At 41.8% G+C, this 19,631-nt stretch overlaps 1 protein-coding gene across 4 annotated transcripts; it reads left to right on the top strand.

The window, feature by feature from the left end:
* The first annotated feature begins 517 nt into the window (after window positions 1-517).
* MCOLN2 (mucolipin TRP cation channel 2) lies at window positions 518-19,440 on the top strand. 4 transcript variants are annotated; one of them, XM_068690465.1, is made up of 14 exons: window positions 518-808; window positions 3,141-3,300; window positions 5,631-5,804; window positions 8,301-8,445; window positions 8,943-9,030; window positions 9,165-9,261; window positions 9,703-9,802; window positions 11,298-11,413; window positions 12,814-12,963; window positions 14,528-14,629; window positions 14,738-14,860; window positions 16,591-16,797; window positions 17,333-17,448; window positions 18,738-19,440. In XM_068690465.1, exons 1-14 carry the CDS (start codon window positions 759-761, stop codon window positions 18,772-18,774), a joined length of 1,665 nt encoding a protein of 554 aa, XP_068546566.1. In that variant the 5' UTR covers window positions 518-758; the 3' UTR covers window positions 18,775-19,440. The 4 variants fall into 4 exon arrangements, with proteins under 4 accessions (XP_068546566.1, XP_068546568.1, XP_068546567.1 ...); XM_068690467.1 differs by lacking the exon at window positions 518-808 and adding an exon at window positions 853-1,146; XM_068690466.1 differs by lacking the exon at window positions 518-808 and adding an exon at window positions 1,168-1,562.
* Window positions 19,441-19,631: the final 191 nt, after the last annotated feature.

Genomic DNA, 19,631 nt, shown 5'->3' with positions numbered 1-19,631 from the left:
AGGTGGGGAGAGCAAATAAGCAAATTAAGCACCAGACGAAATCATTGTGCTCAGAAACGCCCTCTGAAAGAAAACGGGGCTCTAAGCACTGTCCACGAAGGTGTGGAGGGGTAAGAGTTGCTTTGTGGAGGTTTTTGCAGTCGGTATTCCCTCATGAAAACAAGCAGCAGGGTGCCAAACGTGGTAACAGCAGTGCTGACCCTGAAGCTCGTCCCAGTACCGTGGTTTTGCATATGGCTGGGCAGTAAAAACTTCTTGTTTTTAGCAGAGCTCCTGGGTATTCACAAAATGAAGTTAGACTGAGGGGAATAGGGGCTTCTGGGCACTGCTGCCCATGCCATACATCCCTGAGGGAAGGGGCAGGTGCGCATGCAAAGAGGGGGAAATCACTCCCCGTTAGGCTCACACCTTCCCAATTAAAAACCAGCGCAGAAGCCGTGCAGGCGGGTGAGGGCCTCGCGGCTGCACTGCTGAAGCCCCCGCCAGCCCTCCCCGTTTGGAGGGTCACAAAACACCGCTTCTCCAGCACTCAGGTGCCGCCGGGCCGGCCTCTGCTGGGGGGTACCGGGGCCGGGCTGGCACCGCTGGGCCCGCGGCCCCGTCCGGAGCCTTCCCGTCCCGCCGGGCCTCGGGCACGTGCCCGCCCTCCTCCGCCCGCGCCCCTTAAAGCCAGCGGGGCCGCGGCCCGGCGGGACGGCGCTGCGCAGCCCCGGCCGCTCGGGAGGCGGCGCCGGCTCCCTCCCCGCCGCGGGCCGCCCATGGAGATCTCCCTCAAGTACCTGCCCGGCGGCCGGGCCGCCGCCAGCGGGTGAGCGGGGCGGGGAGGGGAGGCGGCGGGGCTGGGGCTGGGGCGGCAGCCCCCGAGGGCAGCCCCCGGTGTTCCCCCGAGCTGGGCTGTGGGAGGTCGGTCCCCGCCGCGGGGCAGGTAACGCCGCGGTGCCGGCTCCCCTGGGCACAGCCCGCTTGTGTCGGTGCCCCCGGGGCCGGGACCGTGCCCCGAGCTGGGGGCTCGGAGCCGCGCGATGCTCACAACGTGCGGTCCCCCGCTGGTCTCTCAGGGTGCTCTAACCACCGCTTTTCACGTTTATTTCCTAATATTTTGGTTGGAAGTTGCAGTTCTGCAGTTTAACGCCGCTTATTTGAATGGTGCTTTGCATCTATTCTAGAAATTAACGGGTTAGCAAGCAGTTGCTGTGTGTTACCTGTTGCTGAGGGCATTATTTCTGAAATATCACACCAGAGCACTCCTGCCTGTTGGCTGCTGGAAGCAGAAGTCCAGCAGTGATGCAGGCTTGAGTCTCACCTCTTCTTCTGTAAGTCAAAATGTGCGCTGCTTTCCGTGGCCGAGTTTCCTTCTGAGAGTTTCTGCAGCTGGTTAGCAAAGGAAGCCGAAGGCATCACTGAAGATGATCCCTCGCAGCGCAGATAAGCGAGGGCTGGGTAGAAGTGAAAGTACTGGTATTAGTCAGCTCTGAGCTGCTAGAGTAGCTGTACAGGCTTGAGAGGCAGCTTCGGGGGGAAAAACAAAACTAAACCAAAAAAAAACCACCGTGATTTCCATGGTATGTACTCGGATATCTGAGGAAATAGTCTTTCTCAGAAAGCTTGCTGTTTGGTTTAACATCTGCCCTTTCAGATGTGATTTACTTGTAATTTAAGGGAGGATTTTGCTTATATCTTGGGATTCTTTTTGTCATACTTCTATGCTTTACATATCAATCAGATCCAGCTTAAACCTGCTCGGTTTCCTCTTTCTTTCCCTGCTCCTGTTCGATTCAGTCTGGGGCAGGTCTTGTTCATTGTGTACCACACAGGTGCTTCTGCCTGTTCGTGGGCAGCTGGGACAGGAGAAGCTCTTTCCTGGGGTGTCAGTGCTGGGTTGAAATGCACACATATCTCCTTCCTTAGAGACTACTCACAGTTATAATCATTATATGTTTTTCTTCCTTTTTTTTTTTTTTCTTTCAAGTTTGTATTTCATACTGGGCTAATTTTAATGGCACTTGTTTTTTCTTAAAAATCCAAGTAGAAATGTATTTTACAAGTTTTCCTTTTAAAGCCATTCCTGTGTTTTCCTTATCTCAAAACCAAAATCCCCCCCCACTTTGTGAATGATTGATTTAATGTGTAATAAAGATAACCTTTGAGATTCTGATGCTGAAATAGATTTTCACTTCCTCTTATGGAGGAATGGCACCGCGCTGCCTTTGTGTTTAGCTCTCGCTTCTCATGTTTGCCTGCTCTAGCAAGCCAAATGCACCTCATGGTCTACAGTTCGGGCAGGAATACCTGTACTCCTCAGACAGGTGGGGACAGAAGAACTAAGACTGTATCTGAGAACTTGGAATTGGTGGTTTTGGGTTTGACCTTGATAGAAAATTTCCTTTATAAAATTCAGAAGGTGGGAGCAGTTTTGTGGATGGTTAACGGGACAGATAATCAGCTGATGTAGCCCTTTCAGATGTGCTTGCTCTGCCTTAACAACTGGAGGGGGGAAAAAAGTTACATGCTTGGTTCTGACCTTTGTCTGAGGCAGGGAAACTCTGACAACTGCAGCACCGGAGAACGAGGTTAGAAAGACTGAGAGAAGGGGAAAGCTTTCAATACCATGTTCAGCTGAGAGGAAGAAACTTCCAGTGGTTTAAGACGTCTACAACAGCAGTCCTCTGTGCTTGTTCTTCTATTTTTTTAATGTATTTTATTTCTGTTTTCCTCAAATATTTAAATATGTATGACTTTAGCCCTTAAAGAGGTGTGCTCATGATGGCAGTGCGCTCTAAAGCCTGCTTGGGTAGTTTAGTCTTAAAAACACCTTTTTCTGGTGGTGGAATGTGGGTTGTTCAGTGAAGCATGAACAGTGGCCTCTTCTTGCTTCAGAGCTTCAGTTTTGAGAGAGAGATAAAACTAGACTCCTTATTGCTCTTACAGGTCCTATTTAACAAATGTTTCCTGAGAAATAGCTGTTTAATTATGTTATGGTTGAGTGATTTTAATTATGTGATTGTATGTTAATATTTCTTAAATCTTACAGTTTAAAAAGGAACTGCAGACCTTTTAAGATCTGAGGTGAAACTGCAATATGAGGCAATCATTTGCTGAAGTGTTCTGTTGGGTTCTAATTAACATTATTTGTATGGCAGAAATATGATGGCTCAGTCAGATTTAGACCTAAAAGAGACGGCTCTAAAAGAGGATTTGAAATTTTACTTCATGAACCCATGTGAAAAATACAGAGCAAGACATCAGATACCATGGAAACTGGCTTTGCAGATTTTGAAGATCCTTATGGTGACTACACAGGTAACCTTTCTTCTGTTTTTACTCCTAGAAAAGCAATGATATGCAGGAGAAGGAGGTATGTGGTCTTGCTCTCTGCAATCTCTGAGTATTCTTCTTTGGCTTTGACTTCCTGCTTCAGTCCATAAAGAAAAAAAAGATACTATGAAAGCTGTATGTTGAAGGGGAAGAATAACAAACTAAATTACAAAAGCCTCCTAGAGGTTTTGCAGCAGTGTTTGACCTGATAATTTGCTGTTTCTAAGACAGCAAATTACTCATCCCTTCCTCTAAATCCAACACCATCTTAAGAAGTGCTTGTGTCACAGCGCTGCTGCATGTTCTGCTTCCTGATGCATTCAAATATCACTGCTTCAATAGGTCATGTCAAAAGTGGTCCTCAAAATCCAGTCAGTAACTTCAAATGTATGTGTTCAGTGTGAAAACACTAGGCAGTCTGTCTGGGGATGATCAGGCTGTGGGAATCAGGCTTGCCCCTCGCTTCTGTCACTGAGTGATGCATTTCAAACCGGCTGTGGAGAGCTGGACAGGTAGGGGCAGAGAAGAGGAGGCTGTTAAACACACTGCTGTCATGGTGTGGTTGGTTACCTTACTATCCACTGGCAAATGCTGACTGGCAAGTCCCTCCACAGCCCTCTGTGAGCAGAAGGGTGCTCTGCTGCTTTGCTTTCTGAGGCCACAAAGATTTCCTGGATCAATTCCTAAGACTTCTTTCAGGTTGACCTTCGGCCTTGCTCTGACACCTGCCAGGTAGTCAGCAAGGGAAGGAAAACAAACTGTGAAGGATCAGGACAGTCTTGAATAGGAGATAATATCAGGTAGACAGATTCTCATAGGTGTCTGTATGTTTCACAGATCCCAAATGATGTTCTGGAAGTTGTTAAGCCTTCTTGTAGCTGCTTTTGCCTCATGTCAGCCTATCACCAAGGCTCCTGTTGCAGCTCCTTAGGTGTGGCATAGCAGCTGGACATCTATGCCTTACTGAAAAGCAGAAGAGGCATCTGTCCCAGCGTGGGGAGTAAGTTTTACTCCAACTCTGTGCAGAAATCCCCTAGACAGTTCCCTGAGGAAATCCCGCTCTTTGATTTCTCTGTATTGCAGTTGGAAGACCCCTGTGGATTTGTTGTTGTTGTTTGTTTTTGTTTTTATTCTTCTGGAGTTCCTAACTAGAGTGCCGCAGATTCATTTGTAGCACAGTTAACAATTTTGTAGCCAACTGAAGATGTAATTGATTTAAAACTTGGCTAGAAGCATGAATATCTTTAATCGAAAGGTTGTGCATAACAGGCACAACTGGCACCTCCTTTTTCTTTGTTCTGGCTGCAGTTCTGCTGTGCAACCAAAACGTCTTTCTCTAAATAGTACTGCTGCATGCACCCTTTTAGCCTAGCCCAGATCGAAGCAATTACTGCCTAGGACAAACAAAGTGCCCCAGTGAAGGGGAAAAAGTAGGTGTGCTTTTCAGCTTCCATTGTTTTCAGTGAAGACACCTGAATGTTGGGGAGCCTGCCTGCTTGCTTTGGGGGACTTCTAAGTCTGTGGTTCCCCTGCAGTTTCTCCCTCCGTCTAGTTCCCTGCTTCTACCAGTTTCTTGCAGGGCTTGGAAACTTGATGCAGTAATGAGACAGTTTCACATTTACTATTAGTAAACAATGGAAGCCTGGGATGAAGGGTTAGCCATTTGGGGCCTGGGATATGCTCCAGCTACAATGTTCATGAAGAAACTCCTGCTGCTTGATTTCAGCATCTAGGGGCATCCATACAGGTGGTTAGCACAAATCCTGGGAAATAACTCTGCTGTCTTCTGCTGCTGCTTGTTATAGCCTCCTTAAGCAGCACCTGCGGCCCCAGGTGATGCTTTTTGTTGCCCTGGGGTCCCACATAGCTTTGCTGTAGCTCTGTGCCATGCCAAGGACCTGCTGGAATTTGTCCCATAGCAAAGCAGGACGTTTCTGGGGTAGTAGTCTGTGCTGTTAGGTGAGCTCTTCTGCCCCTTGCACCCTCTGCAAAATTTTTGGCAAACTTCAGTTAGAGCTGCTGGTTTTGGGTGTGTAAAAGGCAGCAGTGACCTAGCTCTCAGTGTAGTTGTTGCACTGTAAGTTTTGGAATCAGTAGCAAACTTTGATTTGCTGTTTCTTTTGCCATGCATGTGGTAACCTTGACTTTAGTACTCTTGTGGTGTTCATTAGCATTGTAAAGAGGCAGATACTCTGCTCCTATTGTAGCAGGATCACAGTAACAGGCACCTTTCTATTTTGTATTTATTGTGCTTCAGAGCTGTTCCCAAAATGTTGCTGCTCGAACAGTACTCACAACTCTGTTTCTCTTGTCAGCTTATCTTCTTTGGTCTGAGTAACCAATTGGTGGTTTCATTCAAAGAGGAAAACACTGTCGCTTTTAAACACCTCTTCCTGAAAGGCTATTCTGGTGTGGATGAAGATGACTACAGCTGCAGCATATATACACAGCAGGATGCTTACGATAGCATTTTTTATGTTATTAATCAGGTAAGTGCATTTCTTCATAATGAAGAGTGTTGAAGCTGAATATAGAGCTAGTAGACTTCTGCTAAGCCTCTATTTTTCTGTCTCTATTTGAATTTCAACTTTGTTTTAGTGAATCCACTTAGGTGGGATGTTCCGAAGCTTGTGTGTAGATGTCTGCATTTTTGTCTCCTGGAGATAAATCTAAGACAAATTTTATTCGGTTAGTGGATAGTACTGAAATCCAGAAAACCTGAAAAATCAGTCATCTTGCATGAACTGGAACCTTTGTTTAGGTCTTGCTTTGAAGAGCCATGGGCCTGAGTATACCTATGTGTGGTATTCAAAAAATTTTGTGCTTACAGCTATACTGAATTGCAGCTTTGTAGTGAGTGCCAGAGGCCTCAAAATGGGGAATACGGTACTCCCAGGAATGTAGGGGCACTGGCCCTGGCTAAGGATGGCATTTTATGGAACCTCCCCTTTATAACTGAGGGAGGAGGGTGAATAAATCTAGAATGAAAATTCAGTACGTATTTTTATGTTTAATTTTAATACATTCAGAAGTCATGAGATGAAAGAGGATGTGTGTGTGTAAAGTGGGACGTGTTGTCTGTGTTCAAGAATGGCAATAGGCCCAGGAACAGTTCAGGTGGGATGAACAGCAAGTGGCTTTAAACCACCTCCCTTCCTGGACGTTAGCTCTGACACAGTCAGAGCAGTGCTGCCCACTGCCAGCTGTGCCCGGCAGCATCTGGGGATGCTGTGGTGTGAGGCCATGCCTCCTCTTTAAATGTGTGTTTGTTCTAGGGCTTGCTGCTTCTCAGACATCTCCTCTACACTACAGCAGAGCCCTCAGCAGACCAAACACACTTCTACTGTGCAGGGCAAGGTCAAGAGTCTGGCTGTTAAAATGAGTGCTGAGGTAGTTTTCTCTGTCTTCCTTCTGAGTTCTCAATATTGCTACTATTTCTGCTCCAAAACGTCCTTTTTTCTTCCTTGCTTGCTTTCTCTCTTTCCTTCTTTTGTAGGCACTAATGCTGAGGTGAAGTCCAGATAGAAGACAGTAGAGAAATAGTAGCTTATATCCTCAAGAATGAGCCAATGTGTGATACAGGCATCGGGAAAAGGTCTCTTCATAAAATGTCTGTGTTGTATAAATGTAGACATATTGTTTAATAAGGATAAATTTGTGTAATCTGGGTGCTGTTGCTGAGCTGGGCTGGCACATAGGCTTGTCACTGAGCTGCTCTGCTGCTGGGCAGCCGAGAGGCATAGCAGGAGCTGTGCCCCAGGTGCCAGCATCACCAGTGCACATCTGCAAGGTGTGACTCCACGGTCAGAGCATATACCTGGCTTCCAGCCCTGGGGCTGTGTGGGCGGCAGGTCAGGATAGGATCAGCCTTGAAACTGAGTTTTTTCAGTGGATCCATGTGTGGAGAATGCTTGACTTGACATTCATTATCAGCTTGCATTTCTAGCCCTTGTTTTTAAGCACATATGAAGAGGCTAGCACAGTGACGCTTTCCAGGTGACTTGCAGTGTATTTAATGTAAGTGGAAACTAAAGTGCCTTCTTCACAGGCACACTCTGAGTTGCCTCTGTGCTTGTGTAAAGCAGACAGGTTAAATTACTTTTGGATGCTGCCCAAGCTGTGTGTGTGCTCCTTGGTTGCTAGCTGTACAGTAGATATGTGGCTTCACTGTTCTGTAGTCACAGGGAGCAGCTTTGATTTTGGGGTAGGCTTTACAGACAAACATAAAACCTGTGACTTAGACTGTATGTACTTCCAACCTAAACCTCTTCATGGAGGCAGTAATAATCTGGGTACACTTATCTTCTGCCTGCTGTGAGATGACTACTTTAGGGGAGTGATTGCTGTAGAAAAATAGTGGAACTTTGCGAATCACTTACTAATGTTTCCAGGCCTAACACTAAACCCAAAACAGCTCATGCAAGTCGTAAGCTTTCCTAGTATTGTGCTTTTAACCGTTTCAACCAACATCTCAGTTCAAGATAGAGTTCAATTTATACAGCCCAGGATTTTTTAAGATTGTGCTGAATTTTAAACCAAAGATCTTAAAGTTTCAAGTGGTTTGAAAATGAACACCTTCATGAGTTAAATACATAAGATGTCCCCAGAGTGTGTGTGGTTAGTAGCAGGACTGCATTGACGTCCCTGCCATGCATCTCATTAAAACTTGTCTGCTGGCTTGCTGAACAGCACATGGGTAATCATTTGCTGGCAGCCCAGTAGGTATGGGGCACCTAGTCACTGTGTAACCAGGATGTCAAACACTGCTCATTAGTGGCCAGCACCCTGCTTACCCTGCTTAGCTTTCCATGAGATGCCCCAAAATCTTTACTTTCACATAGTCTGCAAGTTGAGAGGTTTTCTTTTTTTTTTTTTTTTAATGCAAAAGTTGTATTGACGCAAGTAATTCTGAGACAGCAAGTTACTGTCTCTTGCAGAAAGAGGAGCGTCTGTTAACTTCTAGTTCTGTTTTGCTTTTAAACTAGTACAAACAATTAAAGAACATCTCCTTGGGGACGCTTGGTTATGAACATGATGGATCAGGTTTAAAAATTTGTAAACAACAATACAAGAAAGGTGCAATGCTTCCTTCCAATGACACACTGAACATAGACATTTCTACTGAAACAGGTATGGTACTGTTGCACTAAAAAGTATCTTGAACTGTGGAGTATTTAAGTTCTAATGCTGATTCAGTAAAGTTTAAAACTAAGGGCTTTTTTTCTATGGTGCTCATGTGTTCTTTGCCTCTTTCCCTCTTGCTTACCTACCTAAAAATGACAACTGTGTAGACTATAGGAAACAATTCAGCTGTTGTCATTAGTGGGTTGTGGTTTTGTGTGTTTTTTTTTCCTGTTTGTTTTTTCATCTCCGTTCCATGCAGAAAGTTCAAATGCAGATTTCTGAATGCTGATAAGGCTGGAACTTCAGTAGGTGGGTGTCCTTACCACCTCTCAGAGCAGAGAGCTGGCTGCAGCTTCTCCTCAGCTGCTTACATAATCCCTTAGCTGGGGCTCTGTATGAATATTTGCTTGATTAGGACTTATGATTGAACCCAATTATCTGAATTTTATGCTGCTTTCTATGTGAAATTTTTAGCATTACATCTTTTCCTCTTCTCTTTGCAGAATGTATCGTTTTAAAGCCACAGGAGCTGGCCAGTAAAAAGGCTGAACTGAAGTTGAACTCTTCATTCTTCAATCTTGAGTTTTATAGGTAAAGTAGTGTGGGATTTGGTTTTGCATTTTTTTTCACTTTCATATGGATATGATGGATTTGGATTTGTACAGTTTCTATGCTTTTTATATGCATGTATTTGTGTATATTTATATACTTTTTAAAACATTCAGGCTTATACAGGTTGAAATCTCCTTCAAGCTGAAAGGCATTGCCCTACAAACAATCCATGCCCGTGAATTGCCCGACTGCTATGCATTTCAAAATACTGTAAGTGACTATGGGGTATGGCACTTCCAACACTGTACATATAATAAGAGCTTAAGGGCCCACAGGCATCATCCTTGTATCTAGACTGGAAGGGAAAAGCACTTGAGTCCTGTCCCTTACCCCTTCTTACCAAAGGTTCCTGAAACTGTTTCCATGGGCCAATGTTGTTTCCAGCTGTTAACTTCATAGCCTGAGAAGGAGGTAAGTAATCGTTAGTCTACTAAAGGTTAAACTTGAAGTTTGGCTCCTTGGAATACTGCCTTTAATGCTATAAGATATGTGTTCTCAAACTATTTCTGTACCACTGTTTACGGTAACAGCTTTCTTAAAACTTACCTAAATAGCAAATACTGACTCATATTATGTCAAAGCAGTTACCAAAATTTGTTTTAGAAATAAATTTTTGCTGGTCTTGCTTCTGATATACTTTTGTGTTTCCAGATCACTTTCAATAATAGAGCTCACAGTGGAAAAATCAAAATCTATTTTGATAGTGATACTGATATTCAAGAATGCAAGGACTGGCACATACTTGGTTCTGGTGAGTATAGCGTACACTTCTATAGCACAATGGCAGTGTTACACGTCTCCTCATGTCATTTCACCTGCTCTGTGAGTCTGTCTAACAAGACCTTCCCTGTCCTGTTCATCCTACCCACTCCCTGCTCTGAAAACAAAAAGCTTTGCCTGATGCAACTCATTACCTCTTTGTAATTAGGTGTTTGGGAAATAATCCCCTTTCTCAGAAGAGATTGAGATAACACGGGCATCTCTGTACAGTGGTGTGTGTTAGCAGTAGGCTCTATCTGGAAGGAGAGTGGATTTTTCTCTTAGAGATTTTAATTGTTCTATTGATCTGAGATTTCTCAAACAATTCCAGTTCATGTACTAACAATGGGATATTCCTGAGTCAATCCTTTTTACAGCTTTCAAAAGTGTTTCTTTATGAGCAGCTGAAGCATGTTATTTCTGGAAGAGTTTAGAGTTGTTTTTTCCTTAATTTTTTTCCCCCACTGATAAATTTCATGATGTGCATGAACAAGGGATGGTATTTACTTTTTTTTTCCTATTGTTAAGGCTTTATCTAATGGTTGAGGATTGTGTACTAAAGACTTCTTCACAGGAATAGTCACTGTACTGAACAGTATGTGACTACCTCTGTATGTCGACTTACTGTAAAGGACTGTGTCAGAGTAATAATAGTTTTGTGTCCTACATAGGATCTCAATTAATGATTATGTTAAATAGCCTGTCTTTGGCCAAAGCCAACTTTTCTCTGATAATAGCATGTGGTACTGTTATTAAAGAGATATTACAGTGTGTTCTGGCTTGCATCTATTTACAATAATTTATTGGTGGCTGTCTTTCAGCTAGCTGTTCTTGAGTAGTTTATTTACATGTAATAACCAGCTGAGGGACCACATGTAATTTTGCAATAAAGCTGAAGTGCTGTTTACAATGGTAAAGAGTGTTTTACTATATTTCATATAGTTAAATACATGTGAAACTATGTGTTGTGATAGGGACAACTGATGATAAAACATCTGTTTTAGGTTTACAGAATGGCTTCTAAATCTGTGTGTGAAAAGAGTACAATGCAAAAGTCAGACAAGTTTCTGATTGCAGGTCAGGGAATGAGAAATGAGGTGTGATTTTTGTTGTTTGGTTGGTTAGTTTTAAAGTTGATACAGATGTTGACTCATATCAACATCACTTCTTTTATGCTGTGTAGTTGTATCACTGTTGGAGCACAGATGTAGATGGAGAGATGAACTTAGTGGGAAAAAGGGGACACCTGTATTAATATTCCCCCTCTTGTTTTAATTTTGAAAAACTCAAGCATGCTTAGGACTCTTGATACCCATATAATTCTCTGGTCAATTGTACTTAAGACATACTTACTCAAAAATGAGTAGTTTCATATCTTCTTTCTTCATGGGATAAGAGTTTAAATGCAATATGTCTGACCATTTTGTAACAATATGTGCTCAAAGAGATGTGAAGACTAACTCTTTCTTTTCCTTGGCTTTTTACAGTTCTCCAGAAAAACAGTCAGTATATTCTAGTTTTTGATGGATTTGTCATCTTAAGTTGCTTAGCATCTCTCATCCTCTGCACACGATCCATTGTTCTTGCCTTGAGGCTACAAAAAGTAAGCACAGTACTCATAATCTCAATGTTTATTTTGTCTCTATCATGTTTTATGCTGTTTTTGTGACATGGGATGTTTTGAAGTATTGGCTGGCAAATCACTTGCAAGGATGTTGCTTTTCTCTTACATCCTTTCTAGCAAGAGATACAGTGTAAGTGTGTGTGATGAACAGTTGCTGGCAGAAATGGGTTTTAGTTCTTGTTGTGTTGTACTGTAACATGAAATATTTCATTTTATCTCTTGAGGGTGCTAAGAGGGCACATTTTTGGGTGCACATCCAGGACTTAATGTTGTTCAGGTTCTTATACAAAATAAAAACAAACAAAACCATCAAAACCTCCAAAAACAAAATAATACTTCCGAGTCTTTGAGCTGCTAACAGCCAACACATCTTACACCTTAAAAGTATGAACTCTCTTTCACTGACTTCAGAACAGAAGTCCCATACAGGTCATATTGTAAATTAATACTTTAATGAACATCCCTCGAAGCCAACAGTAGCTGGAGAACAGAAAGCATAGCATATATTTTAATTCTAGCTGTTTGTTGGTCTTTCTGAGACTGGAACAGATCTTTTCAGCTCCTCCTTCTCCCTCTATTATCACTGGTCAGCCCACTGTCAGATTGCTCTTGCTTACCCTCCTTTGCAGACTCTGAGACTGACTTCATCTTGAGCTGCTTGTAGAGCCTTGTGTAAGCAGACTTGGCTCTTCTGGGCCAAAGGCAGATACAGAGACACAAGCTGGGCCCTGAGGTGTAACAGTCTGTAACAATTAATTGGCACAGACTCCGTAAGCATATGGCTTACGGGAGCTGGAAAATAAATGCAGGATATGTATGATATGAAAGCACAGATACTTGTGTATCTTATTCAGTATATACTTTTTGTAGTTTGTTGTCCTCACTCTTGTGCGGTTTACAAAATTCAGCAAAGGTGTTATGAAACTGCTGCCAGGAGTATGGACACTGTAATTTTTTTTATGAGCAAAAAGAACAAGTGAGAGCAGATAGGCCACATTGGCTCTGTCAGAAGTGAGAGCTCTTGCCTTACAGCCATGTTTGAGTTGTAGTTATCAATTATTCTTGTCTCATTCCTGTTGGGGGTGGATAGTTACCTCCTGTGAAGGCGGTTGACAAGGGGATAACAAGCCATGGCTAGGTTAGTGGGGATCAGTTAGGAAGTCAGCTGTTCTGTGGAAAGTTGGTTTTCACTGGTCTAAATTTTTTTTCTTTCAATTTATTTCTCTTGCTATTGCCAATGACTTTTAGGCTATTATTCCAGCAAATACAATGGGAAAAGTGGGTATGTGAATCTTGAGCGTTACTACAGTACTGGGGCATCCATACATATTTTTCATCTAAGGTGACCTGTAACTAAACATCTAAATGCTTGTCAATAGAGATTTGTGAACTTCTTCTTGGAGAAATATAAACGTCATGTCTGTCATGCTGATCGCCTGGAGTTCATAAATGGATGGTATGTCCTAGTAATTATCAGTGATGTGATGACAATCATTGGGTCAATCCTAAAAATGGAAATAAAAGCCAAGGTGAGAGTTCAGTTTTTTCAGGTTAAATATGTGTCTTGATTACAATCAGGTGTAATGTGTTTTAACTTGGAGACAAATGAAAGTGAGCTACAATAGTTAAGTTATCTTGTTTGCTTCTTGCTAGTTCTTATTTCTCTTATGTCATTGTCCTCTGTACTGGAACCCAGGCAGTTGCCTGAGAAATTGTGCCTGAGAAAATGTGTGTTCATCATTTTGTATATCACATCAAACTCTTGGGCTTGCTCTTCCATATGAGCAGTGCTCAGAAAGGTGGTGGTGGGATTCTTGCATCCATCAAAAAGGACATGCATGCATAATCTATTAAAATGAAGACTGTGCTGGACTATTCTTACTAATTGCTTTCAGTCCCCTTTCCCCAGTGTCATTCAATAAAACCTTGCAAGCTGTTTAAACATCTAGTTTCCACAGTGCTAAACCCCCTAATCCCTGGTTTAGAACCTGTGGGTAGACGGTTCCTAACTAAAATCCCTGGGTTATGTTATTCCTGTAAGCAGTGGTAGTGCATGTTGCACAGGAAAGTCAGGAGTCATCCCCTTGGATAAAACAGGGGCCTCTGGCTCCAGGGGCTGGAAAAATAGCTATTAAATAGCTGTTGCTGTCCCAGCCTGCCCAAACTGCAGGCACAATCAGTGTCGGCTGCTAGTCCTTGACCTCCTCGTCTGGGCTTGCTGAAATCAATGTGTCTTGTCCAGCTGGCAGCTCTTAGTAGTGTGTTTTTTTTTTTTTTTTTTTTTTTTTTTTTTTTTTTTTAAATTTCAATAGAGCTGTGTGTCAACAACTTGTATGTTCACAAAACTTTATATTCTGGGAAAAGCAGAATAGGTGGTGTGCTGCTGCTGCATCACGTGTGCTAATGCTCAAAGAGCAAATGCCCAGGGTGGCTTTCAGAGGAAGCACTTACCAATGTCCAGTTGTATGGTGAGGCTGGGGGGAGATGAGGGTGGGAAATTGTGAACTAAATGAGTATCTCACACTTACTGTCACCAGTTCTAGCCATCTGCTCAAGCAGAATGCAAGTAGAATTGGTTACAAATGTCCTGGTAGTGAAAATTGTGTTCCACTTCAAACAACTGGCAACATCTTCAAAGCTGTTAATGCCTTGTAGCACAGACAAGGCTGTGGTCCTGAGGCTAACTTGTCATTAAAATGATGGCTCACATTATACTAAATAGTGAATGAAAGCTTGTTGGCCTAACAACAGCATATGTTAACTTTCTCATTTAAAAAAAAAAAAAAAAAGATATATTCAATTTGATCTTACAACTATATAGTAACTAAAGTAAGGGCCTTAGTTCTTCCAGGCTATGTGAAAAACTTCAGGAATGTCCGTGTAGATATGCTTCCATTTGCAGCACTAGTGCGCTTGGGTCATCTTGCTAAATAAGTGCAGCACAGCATGGTCTGATTTTTGTGATGTAGCAATATCCTTTGGATATCAGACTGTCCTACTTTGTTTGTTTGACCTGCTGAAACTTGATCAGCTCTCAAGCTGACATACTTCTTGCTTGGTAACCTGACCACTTGCTCTCTTTGGTTCCTTCAGAATCTTACAAGTTACGATGTCTGCAGCATTTTACTTGGAACATCAACTTTATTTGTGTGGGTCGGAGTCATCAGATACCTGGGATATTTTCAAACCTACAATGTAAGGCTGGAATCAAATATTCAACAATTATATGTTCACATCTGTCACTCCTTTTCAGGTCTTTTTTTAATTTGTGACCTCTTTTCCTTTCCTCCATGCTTTTTGTAGGTGCTCATTTTAACTATGCAAGCTTCATTGCCCAAAGTGCTGAGGTTTTGTTGTTGTGCTGGGATGATTTATCTTGGGTATACTTTCTGTGGCTGGATTGTATTGGGACCTTACCATGAGAAGGTATGTCAGCAGTGTTACTCCTTTTCTGGTCAACTGTGTAATGTCTGTATGTAGCTCCCAATTATAAATTTAGGGCTTGTTTCTGGTATTTATTTTTTTTGTTTATTTAAAAGCTCCAACACAAAATAACATGGGAGCGTTTCTGCTTCCACATACACTTCTTGTCACCTGCTTCTTCTAACAAAATAACTATTCTTGCTTTCGCTGTCTGAACTGTACTGACCTGTAATCTGAGTGTCTGTATTGTTTGGATGAGGCTAGAGGTGCTTTGCTCTGTTCTCTGTTGCCCTCTTCTGGCAATCCCGGTGCAAGTGGAATGAAGTTCACTTAGCATTTCTGGGTATCACATCCACTGACTTGGTTTTCCAAATCTTTTCCGTGCCATGTAACTTCAACCACTAAATCTTGACTCAGATAGGTGGATGAGTGGTTGTCTTCTCTGTTTACTTTGCTTTGTCTGGGTAAGTTGTGGCTTCTTTTATTATGTTTTGTTTGTGTAAGCTTGATATCAAAATGTTTGCCTGGTGTGTTCCTCTTCTCAGAAACCTGTGTACAGAAGTAAAGCTTTATATATTGCAAAATGCACACAAAAACAACTCTAAATTTTGCTTTCTTTTCATAATGGATGCTGTATCTGACTTTTTTTGGGGGGAGGGGGGAATCAAGCAGGTTCCTGATGTTATGCATGAATGGACATTCAGAATTCATGACAAACATGGCTTCTTGTGCTTGATTTCTGATTACACACCCTATATACAGTAACAAAGATGCATGCTGAAGTGCTTGCTTTAGCTTTTGTTACCCCTAGGGTTTGGACTCATCAAACTCGTAACTCTCTCTGAAATGTAGGTGCTCAGTCTACTACATATGTTTTAAATTGAGGGTAGTTAATTTCTCTGAGATGCTGTATGCTGTGAGATCCTCTGCCATAATAGAAGCTAAATTCTTTTAAGAATCACAAAGTGAATACCGTTCCCTGAAATCTTCCCTGAAATCCTTGTAGCAAGTGCACTGATGAGCTGAGCAGAAGGAAATATAGTCAACAATGTGCTTATCTATTTCCATATTAATTCATGCTAATATTACAGATTGATATCAGGGGAAACAACTGTAGTTCTGTAGGGGTTTTTGTCACTGTTGCTGTTTCTGAACACTTCCCCTGTGCCCCACTGGAAGGCAGTGTGTCGCTGTGCAGAGCACTCGGAGCCCAGTGCTGGGCTGGCAGCCTGCCCCCTGCGCTGGGAAAGGGAAGAGCCTTCCCTGATGGGCAGGTACAGAGGAGAGAAGTCCTTATTCTCAGATACTTTGAAAAACCTTAGTTGGAAATCATAACTATGCTGGTTTTTTCCTTATTTTTTATTTTCCTGCAGGTTTAGAATAGGTTAAAATTTAAGAACTTAAATTTTATATGGTGGTCACTTATTAACAACACAAATGTAAGAAGATTTATGATCATAAATAGGCCTGTGATGCTCAACAGGCAAAAGAGCCAACGTAAAATGCTCAGAAATGTGTAGGAATATAAGCATGGCTACTACTGATATGTATGTTTCAGTTTGAATGTGCAGGAAATAAGAAGGATGGTAGTGCTTCAGTTGACTTTTTTTTTTTTCTGCAGAGTTAAACTGTAAGGGGAGGAAATATTTGTCTTGTAGTTATGATTTTCACATTCCCTTTAATATGGATGAGTGATTGAAATTCTAATAGTATTTGTACTCATTATTTTCTAGTTTGAAGATCTGAACACGGTGGCTGAGTGTTTGTTTTCTTTGGTCAACGGTGACGATATGTTTGCAACATTTGCTCAAATCCAGCAGAAAAGCACGTTGGTGTGGGTGTTCAGTCGGTTATATCTCTATTCCTTCATTAGTCTGTTTATATACATGATCCTCAGCCTTTTTATTGCACTCATCACTGACTCCTATGACACTATAAAGGTAAAACATTAGTCTTCCGTTGTACTTCTGACCAGTTTTGTATTTACTTGTGTTCATCGCTCAACACCATAATATCTGGTACTAATTATGATGACTGATTAGAATATTAAAATATTGTATGCTGAACTGGTGTTCTGGAGAGCATTTCCTCTGCCTGGCCGGGGCCTTTGGAATCCAGAATTGTTGTTCCTAATGAAAATGAACCTACGGCAATCACAGTGAGCACAGTAGCTAACTGGAACAAGGGAGGATTGATGCAAGCATGATTCAAGACTGCTTGCTTGTTCTCACAGTCAGTCAACTAGATGTAAAAGAATCTGGACAATATGAATTTTATGTCACTTTTAGTTTGCTCTGGTCCCACTGCATGTATGGTGTGTCTGGGATGGGATTGTATTTTTTTCTTATAGATATATTGAATGAATGAAAGAAATCATTAAATTATTTTTTTGACTTTTGTACTCTAGAGGAGACTTGAAAAAACTTAATGCCCAGTAATTTCTGATGTGTTGTAATAACATGCTTTATTTTTCAGAAATACCAGCAAAGTGGGTTTCCAGTAACAGATCTACATGAATTTCTGAAAGACTGTGGCAATGTTTCTTACAGAAAAGAACAGGCTTCCATGCCATCCATTTGTTGCTGTAGAAGGTTAGTAGGGTGTTTCTGGTGAATGTTATTCTCAGAAGTACACCAGCTAGCTTCTCACTATGAAGTGGAGCTTCACAGATGTTGGAGCACCCAGAATTCTGCCCATGGAGTACTTGGGCTCTGTTATCCCTCTCGTGTTTTACTTGGTGTTAGATCTTCAGTCTGCTTGTGGTGAAGGGGAACTTTTCGAAGTTTAAACACACCTTAAGTGTTTTGCTCATGTAAAAGCTACCATGCAAAAACTGGTGGAAGTTGACAGAAGGATGGCAAAGTATAATGTGGAGTTGCCAAAAAGTCAGGAGAATATTACGTCTTTGCAGCTTAGGGTTTAAGTCTTCTGTTTCTACATAGCTTTTCCACTAGGCTGTGGGAAGTAGTAGACAGTAAGAGGATGTGATTCAGCAAGGGACCTGTGCTTAATTCCACAGCTATGTTGTATCTGTGAGGCAAACCAGTCCAAGCTAATCTGTCACGATACCAGAAACACTTCTAAATGTGTGGTTGCCACTAAATTCAAACCTTTGGAGATCCAAGCTGTGGTCCTTCTTAAGCTGGTCTTGGTGAGGTATGAAGATCTCATCTGGTGTTGATCTGGTTTGGAACTCTAAGAACAGAATTCTGTTTCTGAGGAAACCTAATAAACCTCTGAGTGAGTGACTGAAGATAGGCAGCTTCTTGTCACTGTCACTAGGCAGTCCAGGAGAATTTGTGCTTGTGCACAGAATGATTGTGGGCACATGGTAGGGAAGCCAAGGCTATGGGAGAAGGAATAGTGCTGACTGTGAATTCCTTTTTAGTCCCAACTGGTGTAATGAATCCTTGTTATATACTGAGGCTTTTGTGAAATGCAACCTTATACTTTTGATGTACTCTGGCAGAAAGAAACCCCTTTGCCAAAAAGGAGCAAGTGAGATGATGATGGCAGGTATCCCAGCAGTTGCTGTGGGCATTTGAGGGTTTACTAGTTCATGAGAAAACCAGCCAGGTACAGCTGCAGGTTTCACGTCTGACTTTCCATGCAAGCTAAGAGATTCTTGTCTGCTTGAGCATAATAAATATATTTTACTGTAATATGCTGCAGAGTGTGGTGAGGACAGAAGCTTAGTAGCTGGAATGCAAATCTGTAGGTCTTATTACTAAAACAGTTTCTGCTTGATTGTCCCAGTGTAGGTGTTGAAAGCTCTATCCTGAAATGGGAGAGCACAGGGCAGAACGATAAAAATTCATTGTAGTTTTCTATTGCTTCCTATTCCTTGCTGAATGAAAAATTGTAAACTTTTATTTTGCAGGCGACTGAGTGATGACAACTTAATACTCATTAACTGATGATTCTGCATTGAAATTCACCACTAATGTATGCAAAGAAAGCATAGTTGTATGGAGAATAATAATTCTCCAAATTGCAACGAAACCCACTATCTGGACCTGCTTCGTTGTGAACAGATTAATTGTACCTAATTAAGGTGTTGGGGAAGAAAAGCTGCTAATGTGACCTCAGCTGGCTGACCAGGAAGAGAGCCTAGCTTGGTCTGGAGAAGAGCTGTGAAGAACTGTGTTCTTGCCCCAGGTTTTGTCACGTTAAAGAAGGCTGATCCTTGAGAACTGTCTATGGGAGCTCTGTTTGCTAATCACCTTCAGGAAGAAGAAAAGTGGTGCTGAACCAGCAGTTCTTCTTATTACATTTAAAAATAATTCCACAGTAAAAACAAAAACACATGTACACAAAAATAAATAAAAAGCAGAGTATTACAACTGTTGGCAAGGAAAAGGGAGGAGGCTTTCATTTCACTTCAAGTGATGCATTTAGCATTGAGACTAACTTCTACTTGGCACAATTCATTTCCTTAGAATAAACTTATGTAAAACTACAGAGCTACAAAAAAGTGCAAAATAATTACTGTTCTCCTTGTATATCAGTTTTAACATAAGCCATTTTTAGATCATTTTTCTGTTTGACAGCTTTACTAAAAACAAAAGTGATTTGTTATCCTTTTTTGGTTGTGAGTCTTCTCTATCATGCTCACAGTATTTGATGTATATATTCTGTCCAAATTAAACTTATTGCTTTACCTATAGATAAACACGTTTTTTACGTAGTTGGAAACTTCCATGGCAAGCATAATGTAAGGAATGATGAAAAGACTTTTTTTTCTTTTACAGGCAATTTGAAATCCTATCCTTGT

Source organism: Anas acuta, chromosome 8 (assembly GCF_963932015.1).
Source record: "Anas acuta chromosome 8, bAnaAcu1.1, whole genome shotgun sequence".
Lineage (NCBI taxonomy): Eukaryota > Metazoa > Chordata > Aves > Anseriformes > Anatidae > Anas > Anas acuta.
Note: the sequence above shows the minus strand (reverse complement) of the source record. Positions and strands in the feature narration are given on the sequence as shown.

Coding starts and splice junctions, on each gene's coding strand:
- MCOLN2 (XM_068690464.1), top strand. CDS start 2,230: ATGTTTGCCTGCTCTAGCAAGCCAAATGCACCTCATGGTCTACAGTTC. Junction 3,301..5,630: donor TCCTTATGGTGACTACACAG/GTAACCTTTCTT, acceptor TTCTCTTGTCAG/CTTATCTTCTTTGGTCTGAG. Junction 9,031..9,164: donor TTCAATCTTGAGTTTTATAG/GTAAAGTAGTGT, acceptor TAAAACATTCAG/GCTTATACAGGTTGAAATCT.